General features: G+C 44.2%; 1 protein-coding gene across 1 annotated transcript in view; it reads right to left on the bottom strand.

Annotated features, from left to right (window-relative positions):
* Positions 1 to 17,938, bottom strand: part of LOC135506258 (synapse differentiation-inducing gene protein 1-like) — a 110,778-nt gene that overhangs the window by 73,739 nt on the left and 19,101 nt on the right. The window contains exon 2 of the mRNA XM_064925779.1: positions 15,170 to 15,773. Within this exon, the coding sequence (XP_064781851.1) occupies positions 15,170 to 15,685 (516 nt within the window). The 5' untranslated portion in view covers positions 15,686 to 15,773. The remainder of the gene's footprint in view (positions 1 to 15,169; positions 15,774 to 17,938) is intronic.

Genomic DNA, 17,938 nt, shown 5'->3' with positions numbered 1-17,938 from the left:
GGGGCTCTCTCATGCCGTCCCTGGAGGGTGTTCACCTGAGTGGGTTGATTCACTGATGTGGTCATCCTGTCTGTGGCGCCCCCCCTTGGGTTGTGCCGTGGCGGAGATCTTTGTATACTCAGCTTTGTCTCAGGATGGTAAGTTGGTGGTTGAAGATATCCCTCCAGTGGTGTGGGGGCTGTGTTTGGCATAGTGGGTGGGGTTATATCCTTCCTGTTTGGCCCTGTCCGGGGTGTCCTCGGGTGGGGCCACAGTGTCTCCTGACCCCTCCTGTCTCAGCCTCCAGTATTTATGCTGCAGTAGTTTATGTGTCGGGGGCTGGGGTCAGTTTGTTATATCTGGAGTGTTGACTGTCCAATTGGTGTCCTGTGTCTAAGTGTTGACTGTTCTCTCCTTCTTTCGGAGGACCTGAGCCCTAGGACCATGCCCCAGGACTACCTGACATGATGACTTTGCTGTCCCCAGTCCACTGGCCGTGCTGGGAGTGTGAACCGTGTTAGGACCATGTGGACTACTTGACATGATGACTCCTTGCTGTCCCCAGTCCACCTGGCCGTGCTGCTGCTCCAGTTTCAACTGTTCTGCCTTATTGACCATGCTGGTGTTATGAACATTTGAACATCTTGGCCATGTTCTGTTATAATCTCTACCCGGCACAGCCAGAAGAGGACTGGCCACCCCACATAGCCTGGTTCCTCTCTAGGGAGTTTCTTCCTAGGTTTTGGCTTTTCTAGGGAGTTTTTCCTGCCACCGTGTTAACCTGCATTGCTTGCTGTTTGGGGTTTTAGTGTTTCTGTACAGCACTGTAGATATCAGCTGATGTGGGGCTAGATTTGATTTGATTTGACTGTTGAGTGTTTGTTAACTGTGGGGAGTGTTAACTGTGGTACTATGTGGAGTGTTTGTTAACTGTGTGGGAGTGTTAACTGTATGGTACTGTGTGGGAGTGTTTGTGTTGACTGTATGGTACTATGTGGGAGTGTTTGTTGACTGTGTGTGAGTGTTAACTGTATGGTATCTTGTGGGAGTGTTTGTGTTGACTGTATGGGACTGTGTGGGAGTGTTTGTTAACTGTGTGGGAGTGTTAACTGTTTGGTACTTGTGGGAGTTTTTGTGTAACGGTATGGTACTATGTGGGAGTGTTTGTTGACTGTGTGTGAGTGTTAACTGTATGGTATCTTGTGGGAGTGTTTGTGTTGACTGTATGGGACTGTGTGGGAGTGTTTGTCTGAAGCATGGAGGTGCAAAGAACATTTGCAGAGTGCAGGAGAGAGAACATATTTTAGTTTTTGGAAAGCATTTTGTACTCAGATCTTTACTCTGTGTTAAAGCAACACTGAGCTATCATCTGTCAACATCAACCACAGAACTCATTGCTACCTGGGAAAACCTGAGCACATTGTCCTCTTACAACATATTGTTGTGGAACAGACAGAAACACAACACTAAGGGCCGTGTTTCCCCAGACACAGATTAAGCCCTGGACTTAGAAAGCTCTTTCAACAGAGATTCTTCACAAACCCTACTTCCAATAGATGTAGGTGAGAAGGCCACTGAAATGCAACAGACCGGCCGTCTCACTGCTAGCCCAAATGATCCGAGAGATTACAACTGGCACAGAACCATTTGCACATCATTTACAGCTAAATGAGAAAACGGGGGGGGGGGGGGGGGGGGGGTCTATCCCTGAAAGATTTCACTGGCAAGTGTACCAAACGGTGCCCTATAACTTATATACTAGATCCCTATGGGAAGAGGGAATAGGGTGCCATTTGGGACACTTCCTATAATCGCAAAGGGACTCGGGATGGGAATGAAAGGAGAGGGTGATCAGTGGGGGCGAGGAATGAGCACATTTTAGATTCTCTTCTCTGACGCAATGACGAGTGACGTTCCTTTGGATTTAGAATGGAACACTGCACTGTTTATTCCCCTGTCCAAGCTGGTTCTGACCCACACCGCAGAATCGGAGAACAGTTACTTTTTAATTACGTCAATCTGATTCAAAATGCATTTCTGTCGGCATGTCCCAAATGGACTGATCTGTATTGATCTCAGAGCTGCTCTGGTTTGTATTGGAATCTGTATCGGATCTCAGAGCTGCTCTGGTTTGTATTGGAATCTATATCTGATCTCAAAGAATGTGTCAGTGTGTCTGTGCTGTAGAAAATGCCAGGAGCAAGAGGTTGGATTAGGAACAGGTCCCATTTCCATGAAAACTGCCTATAAACGCTAATGTCTGAGAGATGGAGTAACAAATGGCACTTCCCTAACCGTCCTTAGCCTCCACAGATCATCTGCGATACATCTGCGAATGCTCCGTATGTTTCATCTATAAGATCAAAGGGACCCACAGCGTACGACTTCAGCATGCCTACCGTACATGTGACCACAGAATCAGAAGGATATAGGAACTGGCATTCAATCCAACATTCTGTGGTTTGTGGACCAATGGCCATAATGGATAAACCATCTGGAAAGTTAAAAATGTTCCAGAACTCTAGAATCCTTTCTCAGTATTCTACAGTACATGAACATTCCACTGTGCCACACTACTGAGCAGCCAGCAGCCATAATTCTCATTATAATGTGTTGCCAACCAAACATTGGAAAAAGTCCCATTTATTGCAGTCTGTCTGTGGTCATCACTAGATGTAGCCAGTGCTAAACCAGACTGATCACTCGAAAAAGACGCCGATTTCAGACTTTTGAAATGGTCCTGAGAATGTCGATATACGCCTTCGTTCGGTCGCTCACCCAAACAAATTCTAAACAACTGCCTTCCTTCACCCAAACAAATTCTAAACAACTGTCTTCCTTCGTTCTAAACAACTGCCTTCACCCAAACAAATTCTCAACAACTGCCTTCCTTCGACTCACCCAAACAAATTCTCAACAACTGCCTTCGTTCGGTTGCTCACCCAAACAAATTCTAAACAACTGCCTTCCTTCGGTTGCTCACCCAAACAAATTCTAAACAACTGCCTTCCTTCGGTTGCTCACCCAAACAAATTCTCAACAACTGCCTTCCTTCGGTTGCTCACCCAAACAAATTCTCAAACAACTGCCTTCCTTCTCGCTCACCCAAACAAATTCTAAACAACTGCCTTCCTTCGGTCGCTCACCCAAACAAATTCCCAACAACTGCCTTCCTTCGGTTGCTCACCCAAACAAATTCTCAACAACTGCCTGGCACTGGGTGTGAACTTCTGATGCTCGGAGCCAGAGAGCAGGGCTTAGACCACTGTTCCACAGCAGCTCCACCATGCTCTAGCAAACGGCGAGAATAGTCAGAACACTGATGTTAAGAGCGAATCATTTTGAACTATTTTGTTTTAATAATCCTTCTCCAAATCATAGCCTTAACCACTCAGAATGAGGAACCTAAATGTAACTATGTGAGTTGTTTCTGTTTAAGTTGATTTTTTACTATGTAACCACAGGGAATGTCCCAAAAAAATAGCGTCAAATAAATAGACTTTCATCCATAATATGTTGCATTTCCAGGGGAAACAATGAGATCTTGTCCTTGATCATCATCGTCATCTTTACTGAGCTGAAAGTAGATCCGCTTTAGAATGGTGCTTCATTATAACATAGACACTCATCACAGTGAAAACCACGGCCATTGGGCTCTGATGAGGACCCTTCAACTGAACAATTTAGATTCGACTAGTCAACTGCCTGAATGAAAATACATAAAGTTTATTTTTCCAAAAGCATTTGTTTAGCTTTTTACATGCTTATATGCTATTTCCTTTTAGCATCTCTCTCTCTCTCTCTCTCTCTCTCTCTCTCTCTCCAGTTCATAGGGATTTATTGACATGGGAAAGATGTTTACGTTGCCAAAGCAAGTGAAAGACAATAAACAACGGGGAAAAAAGAACATTAAACAATAGTTTTAAAATATTATAGACATTTCAAATTTGATATTATTGGCAATGTTGTAACAAAATACAAATGGTTGAAATATGAACGGGTTTGTCTTTACAATGGTGTTTGTTCTTCACTGGTTGCCCTTTTCTTGTGGCAACAGATTGCACATCTTGCTGCAGTGATGGCACACTGTGGTATGTCACTAAACAGATATGGGAGTTTATCCAAATTGGATTTGTTTGAATTCTTTATTTGTCTGTGTAATCTGAGGGAAATATGTGTCTCTAATATGGTCATACATTTAGCAGGAGGTTAGGAAGTGCAGCTCAGTTTCCACCTCATTTTGTGGGCAGTGAGCGCACAGCCTGTCTTCTCTTGAGAGCCAGGAATGTGTATGGTGGCCTTTCTCAATAGCAAGGCTATGCTCACTGAGTCTGTACAAAGTCAAAGCTGTCCTTAATGTTGGGTCAGTCACAGTGGTCAGGTATTCTGCTGTTTAGGTATACTCTCTGTTTAGGACCAAATAACATTCCAGTTTGATTCTTTCCTATGTGTCAAACAATTATATTTTTGTTTCCTCGTGATTTGGTTGGGTGTAATTATGTTGGTGTCCTTCGGCTCTGTGGGGTCTGTGTCATGGCTGCTCATTCCGTGCACCAGTTCCAGAAGTCTACGTCACCGGCCTTCTAGGCGTCACTGAACAGAAATCATTACCACCAACCCCGGACTGTCTTGTCTCATTACGCACACCTGGTTACCATTTCACCCTGATCAGTAATTGTATATATGTGGCCTCTGTTCCCCATTGTCCTTGTTGATTATTGTCCCATGTCCGTTGGTCTTGAGAGTACCTGTGCTCTGTTGTATCGGCTGTTACCGTGTTAATGGGTGATTGATATTACGGGTCTCGTCCGTGTGTTGTTATTACGGGTCTCGTTCCATGTATTGTTATTACGGGTCTGGTCCCATGTGTTGTTATTACGGGTCTCGTCCCGTGTGTTGTTATTACGGGTCTGGTCCTGTCTGTTGTTATTACGGGTGTGGTCCCGTGTGTTGTTATTACGGGTCTGGTCCCGTGTGTTGTTATTACGGGTCTCGTTCCGTGTGTTGTTATTACGGGTCTCGTCCACATGTATTGTTATTATATCATGTGGTTGTATCCTGTGTTACAGCCCCCGTGTATTCATGTAGAGCCCTGTTTACACCTCACTCTTTGTTTGCCCTGGTTACAGCCCTGTGTTATATCCTGTGTTATATCCTGTGTTACAGCCCTGTGTTACAGCCCTGTGTTACAGCCCTGTGTTATATCCTGTGTTATATCCTGTGTTACAGCCCTGTGTTACAGCCCTGTGTTACAGCCCTGTGTTACAGCCCTGTGTTACAGCCCTGTGTTATATCCTGTGTTATATATAGAAGTGTTTGTTTTGTGCCATGACGTACACTATTTTGGGTAGTGAAATAAAATAAAAAACTATTTCGTATTCCTGCGCCTGTCTCCCATCATTATACAACGTGACAGTCTGATTTTGTTTGTGAGCAGAATCCCCGTATCAGCAGCAGAGGACTCTTCTCCAGGTTCATCTCTTTGTAAATGAGGTCTTTGTTATGGAAGGTTTGGGAATCAGTTGTTTTTAGGTGGTTGTAGAATTTAACAGCTGTTTTCTGGATTTGATAATTAGCGGGGTTTGTGCTTATTTTGCTCTGCATGCATTATTTGGTGTTTGATGTTGTACACGGAGGATGTTTTTGCGGAATTCTGCATAAAGAGAATTTGGTGTTTGTCCCATTCTGTGAATTCTTGGTTGGTGAGCGGACCCCAGACCTCACAACCATAAAGGCCAATGGGTTCTATAACTTATTCAAGTATTTTTTTTGCTAGATCCTAATTGGGATGTCAAATTTGATGTTCCCTTTGCCTTGTCTCTCAGATGGTTCACAGCTTTGTGGAAGTGACCCGTAGCCCTGGTCTTTAGGCTGAGGTATGTATAGTGTTTTGTCTGCTCTCGGGCAGCGGTGTCTAGATGGAAATTGTAACTTTGGTCCTGATAACTGAAGCTTTTTTGGAAGACTATAATTTTTGTTACTGAGATTAACTTTCAGTGCAAAGGCCTGACATAATCTACACAGCAGACTGTTCTAGTGCCCTCGCAAATTCATTGACATACAGCATATGCTAAAGAAAGTGTGGTTCAAATTGCCTCCGTGTCTCACCCCATGGCCCTGTGGAAATAAACGTGTTTTTTTTTTTTTTTTACGGCACAAATGTTGTTTGTGTACATGGATTGTATAATGTTGTATGTTTCCCCTTAACACTGCTTTGCATCAGTTTAAATATCAGACCTTCATGACAAATTGAGTCAAAAGCTTTTTGGAAAACAACATAGCAGGAGAAGACTTTGCTTTTGATTTCATTTGTTTGTCAATAATGATGTGCAGGGTGAATACGTGGTCTGTCGTACGGTAATTTGGTAAAAAGCCAATTCGACATTTACTCAGGACATTGGTTTTCACAGAGGAAACAAAGTTAATGATAATGCAGAGGATTTTCCCAAGGTTGCTGTTGACGCATATCACACCATAGTTATTGGGGTCAAATTTGTCTCCACTTTTGTGGATTGGGGTGATCAGTCCTTGGTTCCAAACATTGGGGAAGATGCCAGAGCTGAGGATGATGCTAGAGTTTAAGTATAGCCAATTGGAATTTGTTGTCTGTATCTTTTCTCATTTCTTTTAGGATACCATCAACACCACAGGCCTTTTTGGTTTGGAGTTTTTTTTTGTATTTTTAATGTAAATATGGTCAGTTCAAGTTTAATAGCTGACTGCTATGTAATCAATTGTGTATACAGTATTTGTTTGTTCTTTGTTAAAGGCCCCAAAAAGATTTGGAGAAATTATTATCAATAAACCTCCATTTTGGATAGATACTGTAGCTCTTCCAGGTTTTTATTTAGCGTGTTCCAATTTTCCCCATTGTCTTCAATTACATTGAACTGATGTATTTCTGTCTCCCTCCCGCCATACCTCCTTCCCTCATCTCCCCTCTCCTTCTCTCTCTCTGGAGGAAAGGAAGATCTGACGGTGGTAGAGATAGATTTAAAGTGGGTGTTTATCAGGAGATAAAATCTGGGCCTTTATTACACTGTTAAGAGATCCAAAACGCCATAGTCCCTGGTGACCATTAAAGACAGGGTGGAGCGAGGGCGTAGGGAAGGATGGATAGAGGAGAGAGGGATGGATAGAGGAGAGAGGGATGGATAGAGGAGGGGGTGGAGCGAGGGATGGATAGAGGAGGGAGGGGGGATGGATAGAGGAGAGGAGGATGGATAGAGGAGAGGGGGATGGATAGAGGAGAGGGGGATGGATAGAGGAGAGGGGGATGGATAGAGGAGAGGGGGATGGATAGAGGAGAGGGGGATGGATAGAGCAGAGGGGGGGGATGGATAGAGCAGAGGGGGATGGATAGATGAGAGGGGGATGGATAGAGGAGAGGGGGATGGATAGAGGAGAGGGGGATGGATAGAGGAGAGGAGGATAGAGAGAGGATGGATAGAGGACAAAGGACGATGATAGAGGAGAGGGGGATGGATAGAGGAGGGGGTGGATAGAGGAGAGGGGGATATAGAGGAGAGGGGGATGGATAGAGGACAAAAGGACGGATAGAGGAGAGAGGGACTGATAGAGGTATGGAAAGCCGCTGCACATAGAGGACACAGGCCTGAATATCAGTCAGATAATGTCATATAGTCAGCATTGACAGCTGAGACATATATTGGGTCTTTAGATAGTGTTAGATAGGGATCTCTATATCATGTTTTGTATAGATAGGGATGTCTAGGTCATGTTTTGTATAGATAGGGATGTCTATATAGTGTTTTGTATAGATAGGGATGTCTAGATAGTGTTTTGTATAGATAGGGATGTCTAGGTCATGTTTTGTATAGATAGGGATGTCTAGGTCATGTTTTGTATAGATAGGGATGTCTATATAGTGTTTTGTATAGATAGGGATGTCTAGATAGTGTTTTGTATAGATAGGGATGTCTAGATAGTGATTTGTATAGATACCGATGTCTAGATAGGGTTTTGTATAGATAGGGATGTCTAGATAGTGTTTTGTATAGATAGTGTTTTGTATAGATACGAATGTCTAGGGAGGTTTGGTACAGATAAGGATCTCCGAAATCTACAGTTGTATTCTGAAGTTTACAAACACCTAAGCTAAATAGATTTAAACTCTGTTTTTGGATTCCTGACATTTAATCCAAATTCCCTGTCTTAGGTCAGTCAGGATCACCACTTTATTTTAAGAAAGATGGATAAGGATGAAATGTCAGAGTAATGGTAGAGAGAATGATTTATTTCAGCTTTTATTTCTTTCATCACATTCCCAGTGGGTCAGAAGTTTACATACACTCAATTAGTATTTGGTAGCATTGCCTTTAAATTGTTTATCTTGGGTTAAATGTTTTAGGTAGCCTTCCACAAGCTTCCCACAACAAGTTGGGTGAATTTTGGCCCATTCCTCCTGACAGAGCTGGTGCAACTGAGTCAGGTTTTGTATAGGTCCTGTCTAGACACTTTTTGTATAGAGTTCTACCCACAAATTTTCTATAGGATTGAGATCAGGGCTTTGTGATGGCCATGTCCAATACCTTGACTTTGTTGTCCTTAAGCCATTTTGCCACAATTTTGGAAGAATGCTTGGGGTCAGTGTCCATTTGGAAGACCCATTTGCCATTCCTGACATTTTAATAAATTCCTGACTGATGTCTTGAGATGTTTTAAGAAAGTGAAATTCAATATATCCACATAATTGTCCTCCTCATGATGCCATCTCTTTTGTGAAGTTTTTCCCTCCATCAGCAAAGCACCCCCACAAAATGATGCTTCCACCAGTGTGCTTCATGGTTGTGATGGTGTTCTTCGGTTTGCAAGCTTCCACCTTTTTCCTCCAAACATAGCGATGGTCATTATGGCCAAACAGTTCTATTTTTGTTTCAACAGACCAGAGGACATTTCTCCAAAAAGTACGATATTTGTCCCCATGTGCAGTTGTAAACCGTAGTCTGGCTTTTTTATGGCGGTTTGGAGCAGTGGTTTCTTCCTTGCTGAGCGGCCTTTCAGGTTATGTCGATATGACTCGTTTTACTGTGGATATAGATACTGTTGTACCTGTTTCCTCCAGCATCTTCACAAGGTCATTTGCTGTTGTTCTGGGATTGATATGTTCTTTTCACACCAAAGTACGTTCATCTCTAGGAGGTAGCATGCGTCTCCTTCCTGAGAGATATGACTGCTGCGTGGTCCCATGGTGTTCATACTTGCGTACTATTGTTTGTACAGATGAACGTGGTAGCTTCAGGCATTTAGAAATAGCTCTCAAGGATGAACCAGACTTGTGGAGGTCTAGAATGTTTTTTCTGAGGTCTTGGCTGATTTCTTTTTCCCATGATGTCAAGCAAAGAGGCACTGAGTTTGAAGGTAAGCCATGAAATACATCCACAGGCACACCTCCAATTGACTCAAATTATGTCAATTAGCCTATCAGAAGCTTCTAAAGCCATTACATAATATTCTGGAATTTCCCAAGCTGTTTAAAGGCACAGTCAACATAGTGTATGTAAATTTCTGACCCACTGGAATTGTGATAAAGTGAATTAAAAGTGAAATAATCTGTCTAAACAATTGTTGGAAAAATTACTTGCACAAAGTAGAAGTCCTAACCGACTTGCCAAAACCATAGTTTGTTAACAAGAAATATGTGGAGTGGTTGAAAAATGAGTTTTAATGACTCCAACCTAAGTGTATGTAAACTTCCAACCCAACTGTATGTGCTGTTTGAATTGATATTGCTGGTGAATGTTTTGACCATTGTCTGGCCCTGGCTGTTGGACCAATGTCTGGCCCTGGATGTTGGACCATTGTCTGGCCCTGGCTGTTGGACCAATGTCTGGCCCTGGCTGTTGGACCAATGTCCCTGGACCAATGTCTGGCTGTCTGGCCCTTGTTGGACCAATGTCTGGCCCTGGCTGTTTGACCATTGTCTGGCCCAGGCTGTTTGACCAATGTCTGGCCCTGGCTGTTTGACCAATGTCTGACCCTGGCTGTTGGACCAATGTCTGGCCCTGGCTGTTGGACCAATGTCTGGTCCTGGCTGTTGGACCAATGTCTGGCCCAGGCTGTTTGACCAATGTCTGGCCCTGGCTGTTTGACCAATGTCTGGCCCTGGCTGTTTGACCAATGTCTGGCCCTGGCTGTTGGACCAATGTCTGGCCCTGGCTGTTGGACCAATGTCTGGCCCTGGCTGTTGGACCAATGTCTGGCCCTGGCTGTTGGACCAATGTCTGACCCTGGCTGTTAGACCATTGTCTGGCCCTGGCTGTTGGACCAATGTCTGGCCCTGGCTGTTGGACCAATGTCTGGCCCTGGCTGTTGGACCATTGTCAGGCCCTGGCTGTTGGACCAATGTCTGGCCCTGGCTGTTGGACCAATGTCTGGCCCTGGCTGTTGGACCAATGTCTGGCCCTGGCTGTTGGACCAATGTCTGGCACTGGCTGAACCTGAAAAGATAGTGAAGATAATGTATGGGATGGTGTATGGGATACGCATGGTGTACGGGATGGTGTACAGGATACGCATGGTGTACGGGATGGTGTACGGGATACACATGGTGTACACTATACGCATGGTGTACGGGATGGTGTACGGGATACACATGGTGTACACTATACGCATGGTGTACGGGATGGTGTACGGGATACACATGGTGTACACTATACGCATGGTGTATGGGATGGTGTACAGGATACACATGGTGTACACTATACGCATGGTGTACGGGATGGTGTACGGGATACACATGGTGTACACTATACGCATGGTGTACGGGATGGTGTACAGGATACACATGGTGTACACTATACGCATGGTGTACGGGATGGTGTACAGGATACACATGGTGTACACTATACGCATGGTGTACGGGATGGTGTACGGGATACACATGGTGTACACTATACGCATGGTGTACGGGATGGTGTACAGGATACACATGGTGTACACTATACGCATGGTGTACGGGATGGTGTATGGGATACGCATGGTGTACACTATACGCATGGTGTACGGGATGGTGTACAGGATACACATGGTGTACGGGATGGTGTATGGGATACGCATGGTGTACACTATACGCATGGTGTACGGGATGGTGTACGGGATACACATGGTGTACGGGATGGTGTACGGGATACACATGGTGTACAGGATGGTGTATGGGATACGCATGGTGTACAGGATACACATGGTGTACGGGATGGTGTACAGGATGGTGTACGGGATACACATGGTGTACAGGATGGTGTACGGGATACACATGGTGTACAGGATGGTGTACGGGATACGCATGGTGTATGGGATACGCATGGTGTACAGGATACGCATGGTGTACAGGATACACATGGTGTACAGGATGGTGTACGGGATACGCATGGTGTACAGGATATGCATGGTGTACAGGATGGTGTATGGGATACACATGGTGTACGGGATATGCATGGTGTACAGGATACACATGGTGTACGGGATACGCATGGTGTACGGGATACACATGGTGTACAGGATGGTGTATGGGATACGCATGGTGTACGGGATACGCATGGTGTACAGGATGGTGTATGGGATACACATGGTGTACGGGATACACATGGTGTACAGGATACGCATGGTGTACAGGATGGTGTACGGGATACACATGGTGTACAGGATGGTGTATGGGATACACATGGTGTACGGGATACGCATGGTGTACGGGATACACATGGTGTACAGGATACGCATGGTGTACAGGATGGTGTACGGGATACACATGGTGTACAGGATGGTGTATGGGATACACATGGTGTACAGGATGCGCATGGTGTACAGGATGGTGTGCGGGATCAGATGGATTTGGATTGGAGATGTTTAATATGAGTCTGGAAGGAGAGTTTACAGTCTAACCAGACACCTAGGTATTTGTAGTTGTTCACATATTCTAAGTCAGAACCGTCCAGAGTAGTGATACTAGTCGGGCGGGCAGGTGCGGGCAGCGATCAGTTGAAAAGCATGTATTTAGGTTTACTAGCGTTTAAGAGCAGTTGGAGGCCACAGGAGGAGTGTTGTATGGCATCGAAGCTCGTTTGGAGGTTTGTTAATAACACCGTGTCCAAGGAAGGGCCAGAAGTATACAGAATGGTGTCGCCTGCGTAGAGGTAGATCAGGGAATCAACCGTAGCAAGAGCAACATCGTTGATGTATACGGAGAAGAGAGTACAGTGTCCCAAAACCTTTTGGAGTTAGAGCTACAGGAAGCAAATATCCGTTTGAATAAGCTAGCCTTTACTTTTCTGACTGACTGCGTGTATTGGTTCCTGACTTCCCTGACAAGTTGCATATCGCGGGGACTATTCGATGCTAGTGCAGCCCGCCACAGAATGTTTTTGTGCTGGTTGAGAGCAGTCAGGTCTGGAGTGAACCAAAGGCTATATCTGTTCTTAGTTCTACATTTTTTGAAAGGGTATGCTTATTTAAGATGTTGAAGAAATTACTTTTAAAGAACAACCAGGCATCCTCTACCGACGGGATGAGGCCAATATCCTTCCAGGATACCCGGGCCTGGTCGATTAGAAAGGCCTGCTCACTGAAGTGTTTTAGGGAGTTTTTGACAGGTATGAGGGATGGTCGTTTTACCGCGGACCCATGGCGGATACAGGCAATGAGGGAGTGATCGCTGAGATCCTGATTGAAAACAGCAGAGGTGTATTTGGAGGGCAAGTTGGTCAGGATAATATCTATGGGGGTGCCCATGTTTATGGATTTAGGGTTGTACCTGGTGGGTTCCTTGATAGTTTGCGTGAGATTGAGGGCATTCCTTAGATTGTAGGACTGCCAGGTCACCTAACAGAACAAACTCTGAAGATAGATTGGGGGCAATCAATTCACATATGGTGTCCAGGGCACAGCTGGGAGCTGAGGAGGATCTATAACAGGTGGCAACATTGAGAGACATATTTCTGGATAGATAATTTTTTTAAATTATAAACTTGAATTGTTTGGGCATAGACTTGGAAAACATGAAAGGCTTTCTATGCAGTAGATTGCAACTCCTCCCCCTTTGGCAGTTCTATCTTGATGGAAAATGTTATAGTTGGGGATGGAAATCTCAGAATTTTTGGTGGTCTTCCTAATCCAGGATTCAGACACGACAAGGACATCAGGGTTGGCGGAGTGTTGCTAAACAGTGAGTAAAACAAACTTAGGGAGGAAGCTTCTGATGTGAATTATCATGCATGAAATCAAGGCTTTTACAGTTACAGGAGTCAACAAATGAGAGCGCCTGGGGACACGCAGGGCCTGGGTTAACTTCCACATCACCCGAGGAACAGAGGAGTAGGATGAGGGTACGGCTAAAGGCTATCAAAACTGGTTGTCTCGTGCATTGGGGACAGAATAAAAGGAGCAGATTTCTGGGCATGGTAGGATAGATTCAGGGCATAATGTACAGACAGGGGTATGGTGTAGTGTCGTGCCTTTACCATCATTAACTGATGACTTGTAGTTTTTATCAAAGATTCTCTGTAATTAGCATTTCGTGATTAACTAATCAGGCAAATGCAATTAACTAGGATGTCGGGGCACCAAGGAAAATATTCAGATTACAAAGTTCTAATTGACCTAATATAACTTTTCAGATATTTTAATATGTGATCAATTAGTCTTCTGATTAATGATTTATTCTTTATTTTGCCTCACGTTAGTCTCATTCCAGTCTCATTCCAAACGTCGTAAATTGTTGGTTATCTGCACGAACATAGTCTTCACTATGAGTCTTCCATTCATCAATTGTCTTAAATCATTTATTTACTTACTAAGTCATTCACAGAAATGTATAAACAAACAGTTGATAGTTACAAGGAAATGATAACAGAGTTAACCCTAGTGGGATAAACCGGTATTGCGGCTTGGTGGACAGAAAGGGAAGTGGGGGTCAACTGAGAAGATAATTATAGATGAGATGAGACAACACACAGTTGATAATTATAACAATTGAAATGCTAATCCTTTGCACATGAACGCTCACTCATTCTGGAATAATTGCAATCAATATATATATATATTTACGCTCAGTGTGTCGTCGGGATCTCTGTTGAAAAGTTTGTTTCTGTTGGAGAGATTGTCCGCCCTCTCTCTCTGTCGTGGTTAGAATGGATAGTTCAGAGTGACATTCATTCATGTCGTTATAGAATAGATGTTTCGGCGGTTGTCGTTCTTCGCGTTCAATGATACCGAATTCCTAGCTGCAGACTAGTAATTAATATTCTTATTCTGTCGGTATCAATAGTCTAAGCGTTTAACCACATGGTATTGTTAAGAAGGAAATAAATTCCACAAATTAACTTTTAACAAGGCACACATGTTAATTAAAATGTATTCCAGGTGACTACCTCATGAAGCTGGTTGAGCTGGTTGAGAGAATGCCAAGAGTGTGAAAAGCTGTCATCAAGGCAAAGGGTGGCCACGTTGAAGAATCTCAAATATAAATATTTGTTGGTTAGTACATGATTCCAAATGTGAAATTTCATGGTTTTTGATGTCTTATTCTACAATGTAGAAAATAGTTAAAAAAAATAAGAAAAACCCTTGGATGTGTAGGTGTGTCCACACTTTTGACTGGTACTGTATATATATGTATAAATGTATTATTTTTATTTTAGATTTCAGAAAGAATTTCACTGTACATTTACAGCATTGTCCTGTCACCAGAGTTGCCAGCTTCATAATGTAATCTTTGCTTTACAGCAGAGATGCTGTAATATACTTCACATTACTCCTTTTCTTAATGTAAAACATTACAACATTCCAACTACCTGCTTCAATGTTCTACTGCCTAATCTGGTACCTGCTTCTCTGTTCTACTACCTAACCTGGTATCTGCTTCTCTGTTCTACTGCCTAACCTGGTACCTGCTTCTCTGCTCTACTGCCTAACCTGGTAACTGCTTCTCTGCACCACTTTCCAATCCACTACCTTCTTCTCTGGTCTTCCCCTCAATCCGAACCAATCCCACTGCTCCCCCATTCAGCACACACTGGAGCTAGAGAAGATGGAGGCACAGCGATTTCTGCTTTCTACCAAACCACAAATCCGTTATCACACTTCCAGCAATTCCCCAGGTGCATGCTCACGTACCTGCTCATCAATTCTGAATCTAGTATGGGGAGGATACATCTGAGTGTTTTCTTTTCCTTACCTCGTAGTCCACATACTCCTCCTCCTCCACCTCGTAGGAGACAGTCTGTATCTTCACATTGTCTCCTTCTTCCAGCAGCTTGGCCTGAGGGTCCTCTGTGCTTCCGGGGGTCTCCACTGCTACAGACGCCTCCCTCTCCTTCTCTTTCTTCTCTGTGAAGGTAGTCTCGCAACACTCGTTCTTATAATCCTTGGCCTTGACTCCGCCTCCACCTCCTCCCCCTTCCTCCTTGTACAAGATGAAGTTAGGCCTGTAGAAGGCCTCGACGGCCAGATGGAGTGAGGTGGCGTCCAGGAGTTGTTGAGCTTTCGTCTTGCCGTTGGGGTTGCTGTGTCCCACATGGGCCACCGTACCGTTGTTAGTGTCACCTCCTCCTTCTTCGCTGTTGCCACCGGTTAAGTAGTTGATGATGTTCTCCTGGTACTGATTGTTGGGGAAGTCGCCGCCGTAACCATTGACGACGTGCTTGCTGTTCTTGTCCAGGAGCGGGTTCTGGAGCTCACTCATGTTCTCCATGGCAACGAGGTTTCAGGGGTCAGTGGAAGTGGCTTAAGAGGACCTCGCTGAAGGTGGCAGCTACTGATGGCGTTCAACAGGATGAGAGCTGCAGAGAGGAGAGGAAATGAGAGAAGTTGGTGAACTCAGGTTTCCGTCTCAGTGAAGCAGTGGTGTGAACACAATACACTGGGCTACTGAGAGACAACACTGCATTTAACACTTCCAGAAGAATGACATCAAGTTATTAGTCCACTGGTAGCTGTTAGATAGATGTCTAAGGTTTAGCGAGGGTCGGGTTGCCAACTGTTCGGTATTCGCCGGGATGTCCCTTTATATATTTGGCTCAATAATCATCCAATTCATCCAATCACAGTATAGTGTAAACGCGCCAATTCCTGCTGTTATTGTTTGGTCGGTTTGGCATATCAAGGAAAACTGGATAAACATGCAGAATAGAAAAGACTGCGCAGCGACAACAAACAACGTGAAGCAATGAAGATGTGTGTTAAGGCCGTCAGTGGTGACCCGACGAAAGCTTTCTGTACTTTATGCCGTCAGGAAATCTCAATTGGCCAATGAGAGTGACCAGCGATGTCGGTGCATTCTTCGTGACGTCTACTGTGGAAACCGACATAATTGGAAAACACCTCTCCGGTTACCAGTTATTGAGCAGTGCCAACAACAATCGCATTCTGAAAACTAATTGCCCTGCTCACATAGCTCATAATGCCTGCGATCAGCGGTCAGTGGATATTGAGAGAATTGTTTTACAGATCCACAGACACCTATCAGTATCTGCTTCCCGAAGAGAGGAACAGCGTGCATTTTTTTTTGTTGCCTTTATTGACACTGAGTGGCGTGAAATTCTGTGACATGTTTGCACAGCCGTCGGTGGTCTCCTGCAATGCTGGCCAGCTCTTACATCATACTTCAGGTCCCTTAGGGAGACCTGTCCTGTGGCACTGAATAGTATTTTTGAGTATGAAGAAAAAAAAGAAGCTGCTGAGATTTATCTGTGCTTTTCCCACAAAGTGGGGTGTGTTTATGACCAACTTGTAAAAAAGCTGGAGGAAACAACGCCCTGCATCACAGATGTTTACGAGGAAGTCCAAAAGTTCAACATTGAAGATGCTTCAGCTGAAAAAGGACAGTTTTTTTCTGAGTAGACCAAGCAGCTGATGTTTTGGGATACCAGACCAAGCAGCTGATGTTTTGGGATACCAGACCAATCAGCTGAAGTTTTGGGATACCAGACCAATCAGCTGATGTTTTGGGATACCAGACCAAGCAGCTGATGTTTTGGGATACCAGACCAAGCAGCTGATGGACAAACAATTGTCAGCACAAAGGTCCAAGCAGCAACAGGAAGTTCTATGACACTGTCATTACATACATTGACAAGTGGTTTGATTTCTCACCGGGAAATGTAATGGTGAAACTGATCGGCCTCTATGGGGAGCTCTCCTTCACTGACCTGGAGCAGGTGGTGGCTGCCCTGCAAATGACAGGGACCAACTCTACGAAGAGTTTTGTGTTAGCCTGGAGGAAATACAGAAAGCCAGACAGGAAACCACAAACTCTGCCAGTGAGCAGGAGGCAGTTTTCCAAAACCTAGGGATATAAGTTGATCAACATGTTCAGGATTGTCTCATTTGTCCTCAGTGTGCCAGGCTCAAATGCCTTTGTGGAGAGGACTTTCTCTCTGATGACCATTAAATGGTCAGACTCTAGAAACAGATGTAGCACAGAGCTGATAAAAAATGAACTTCAAATGAACTGTGACTTGTCATGTAATGACTTCTCTCTGGCAAGAGGAGAAAGGACTGCTTGAATCAGTCAAGAGCAGCAAAACATAAGTAGACTTGATGAGTGACTCATGACCCTCCTTTCCTCTCACATTTGAAGATGTATTTATTTTTTTACTGGAAAAGGTCCAAATTGTGATTTCTACGATCATTTATTTTGAGGTTTATTCACGTAAGTTTACATAATGATACAGTTTTAGTAAAGCTATAGGCTAAATGGAATAAAAAAAATGTTTTGCCTTTCCAATTGAATAAGAATATGAATATACAGTGTATATTAGTTCACACAACACCGTACCCACATCGCTGTGGCACCGTGCACTGGCACACCGCCCTTTGTCCCTTATTAGCCTAGTGGTTAGAGCGTAGAGGCAGCAGGGTAGCCTAGTGGTTAGAGTGTAGAGGCAGGGCAGCTAGCCTAGTGGTTAGAGTGTAGAGGCGGCAGGTAGCCTAGTGGTTAGAGTGT

This window comes from Oncorhynchus masou, chromosome 19, assembly GCF_036934945.1.
Source record: "Oncorhynchus masou masou isolate Uvic2021 chromosome 19, UVic_Omas_1.1, whole genome shotgun sequence".
Taxonomy (NCBI): domain Eukaryota; kingdom Metazoa; phylum Chordata; class Actinopteri; order Salmoniformes; family Salmonidae; genus Oncorhynchus; species Oncorhynchus masou.
The sequence above is the reverse complement of the archived record's forward strand: the minus strand, read 5'-3'. Positions and strand labels throughout refer to the sequence as shown.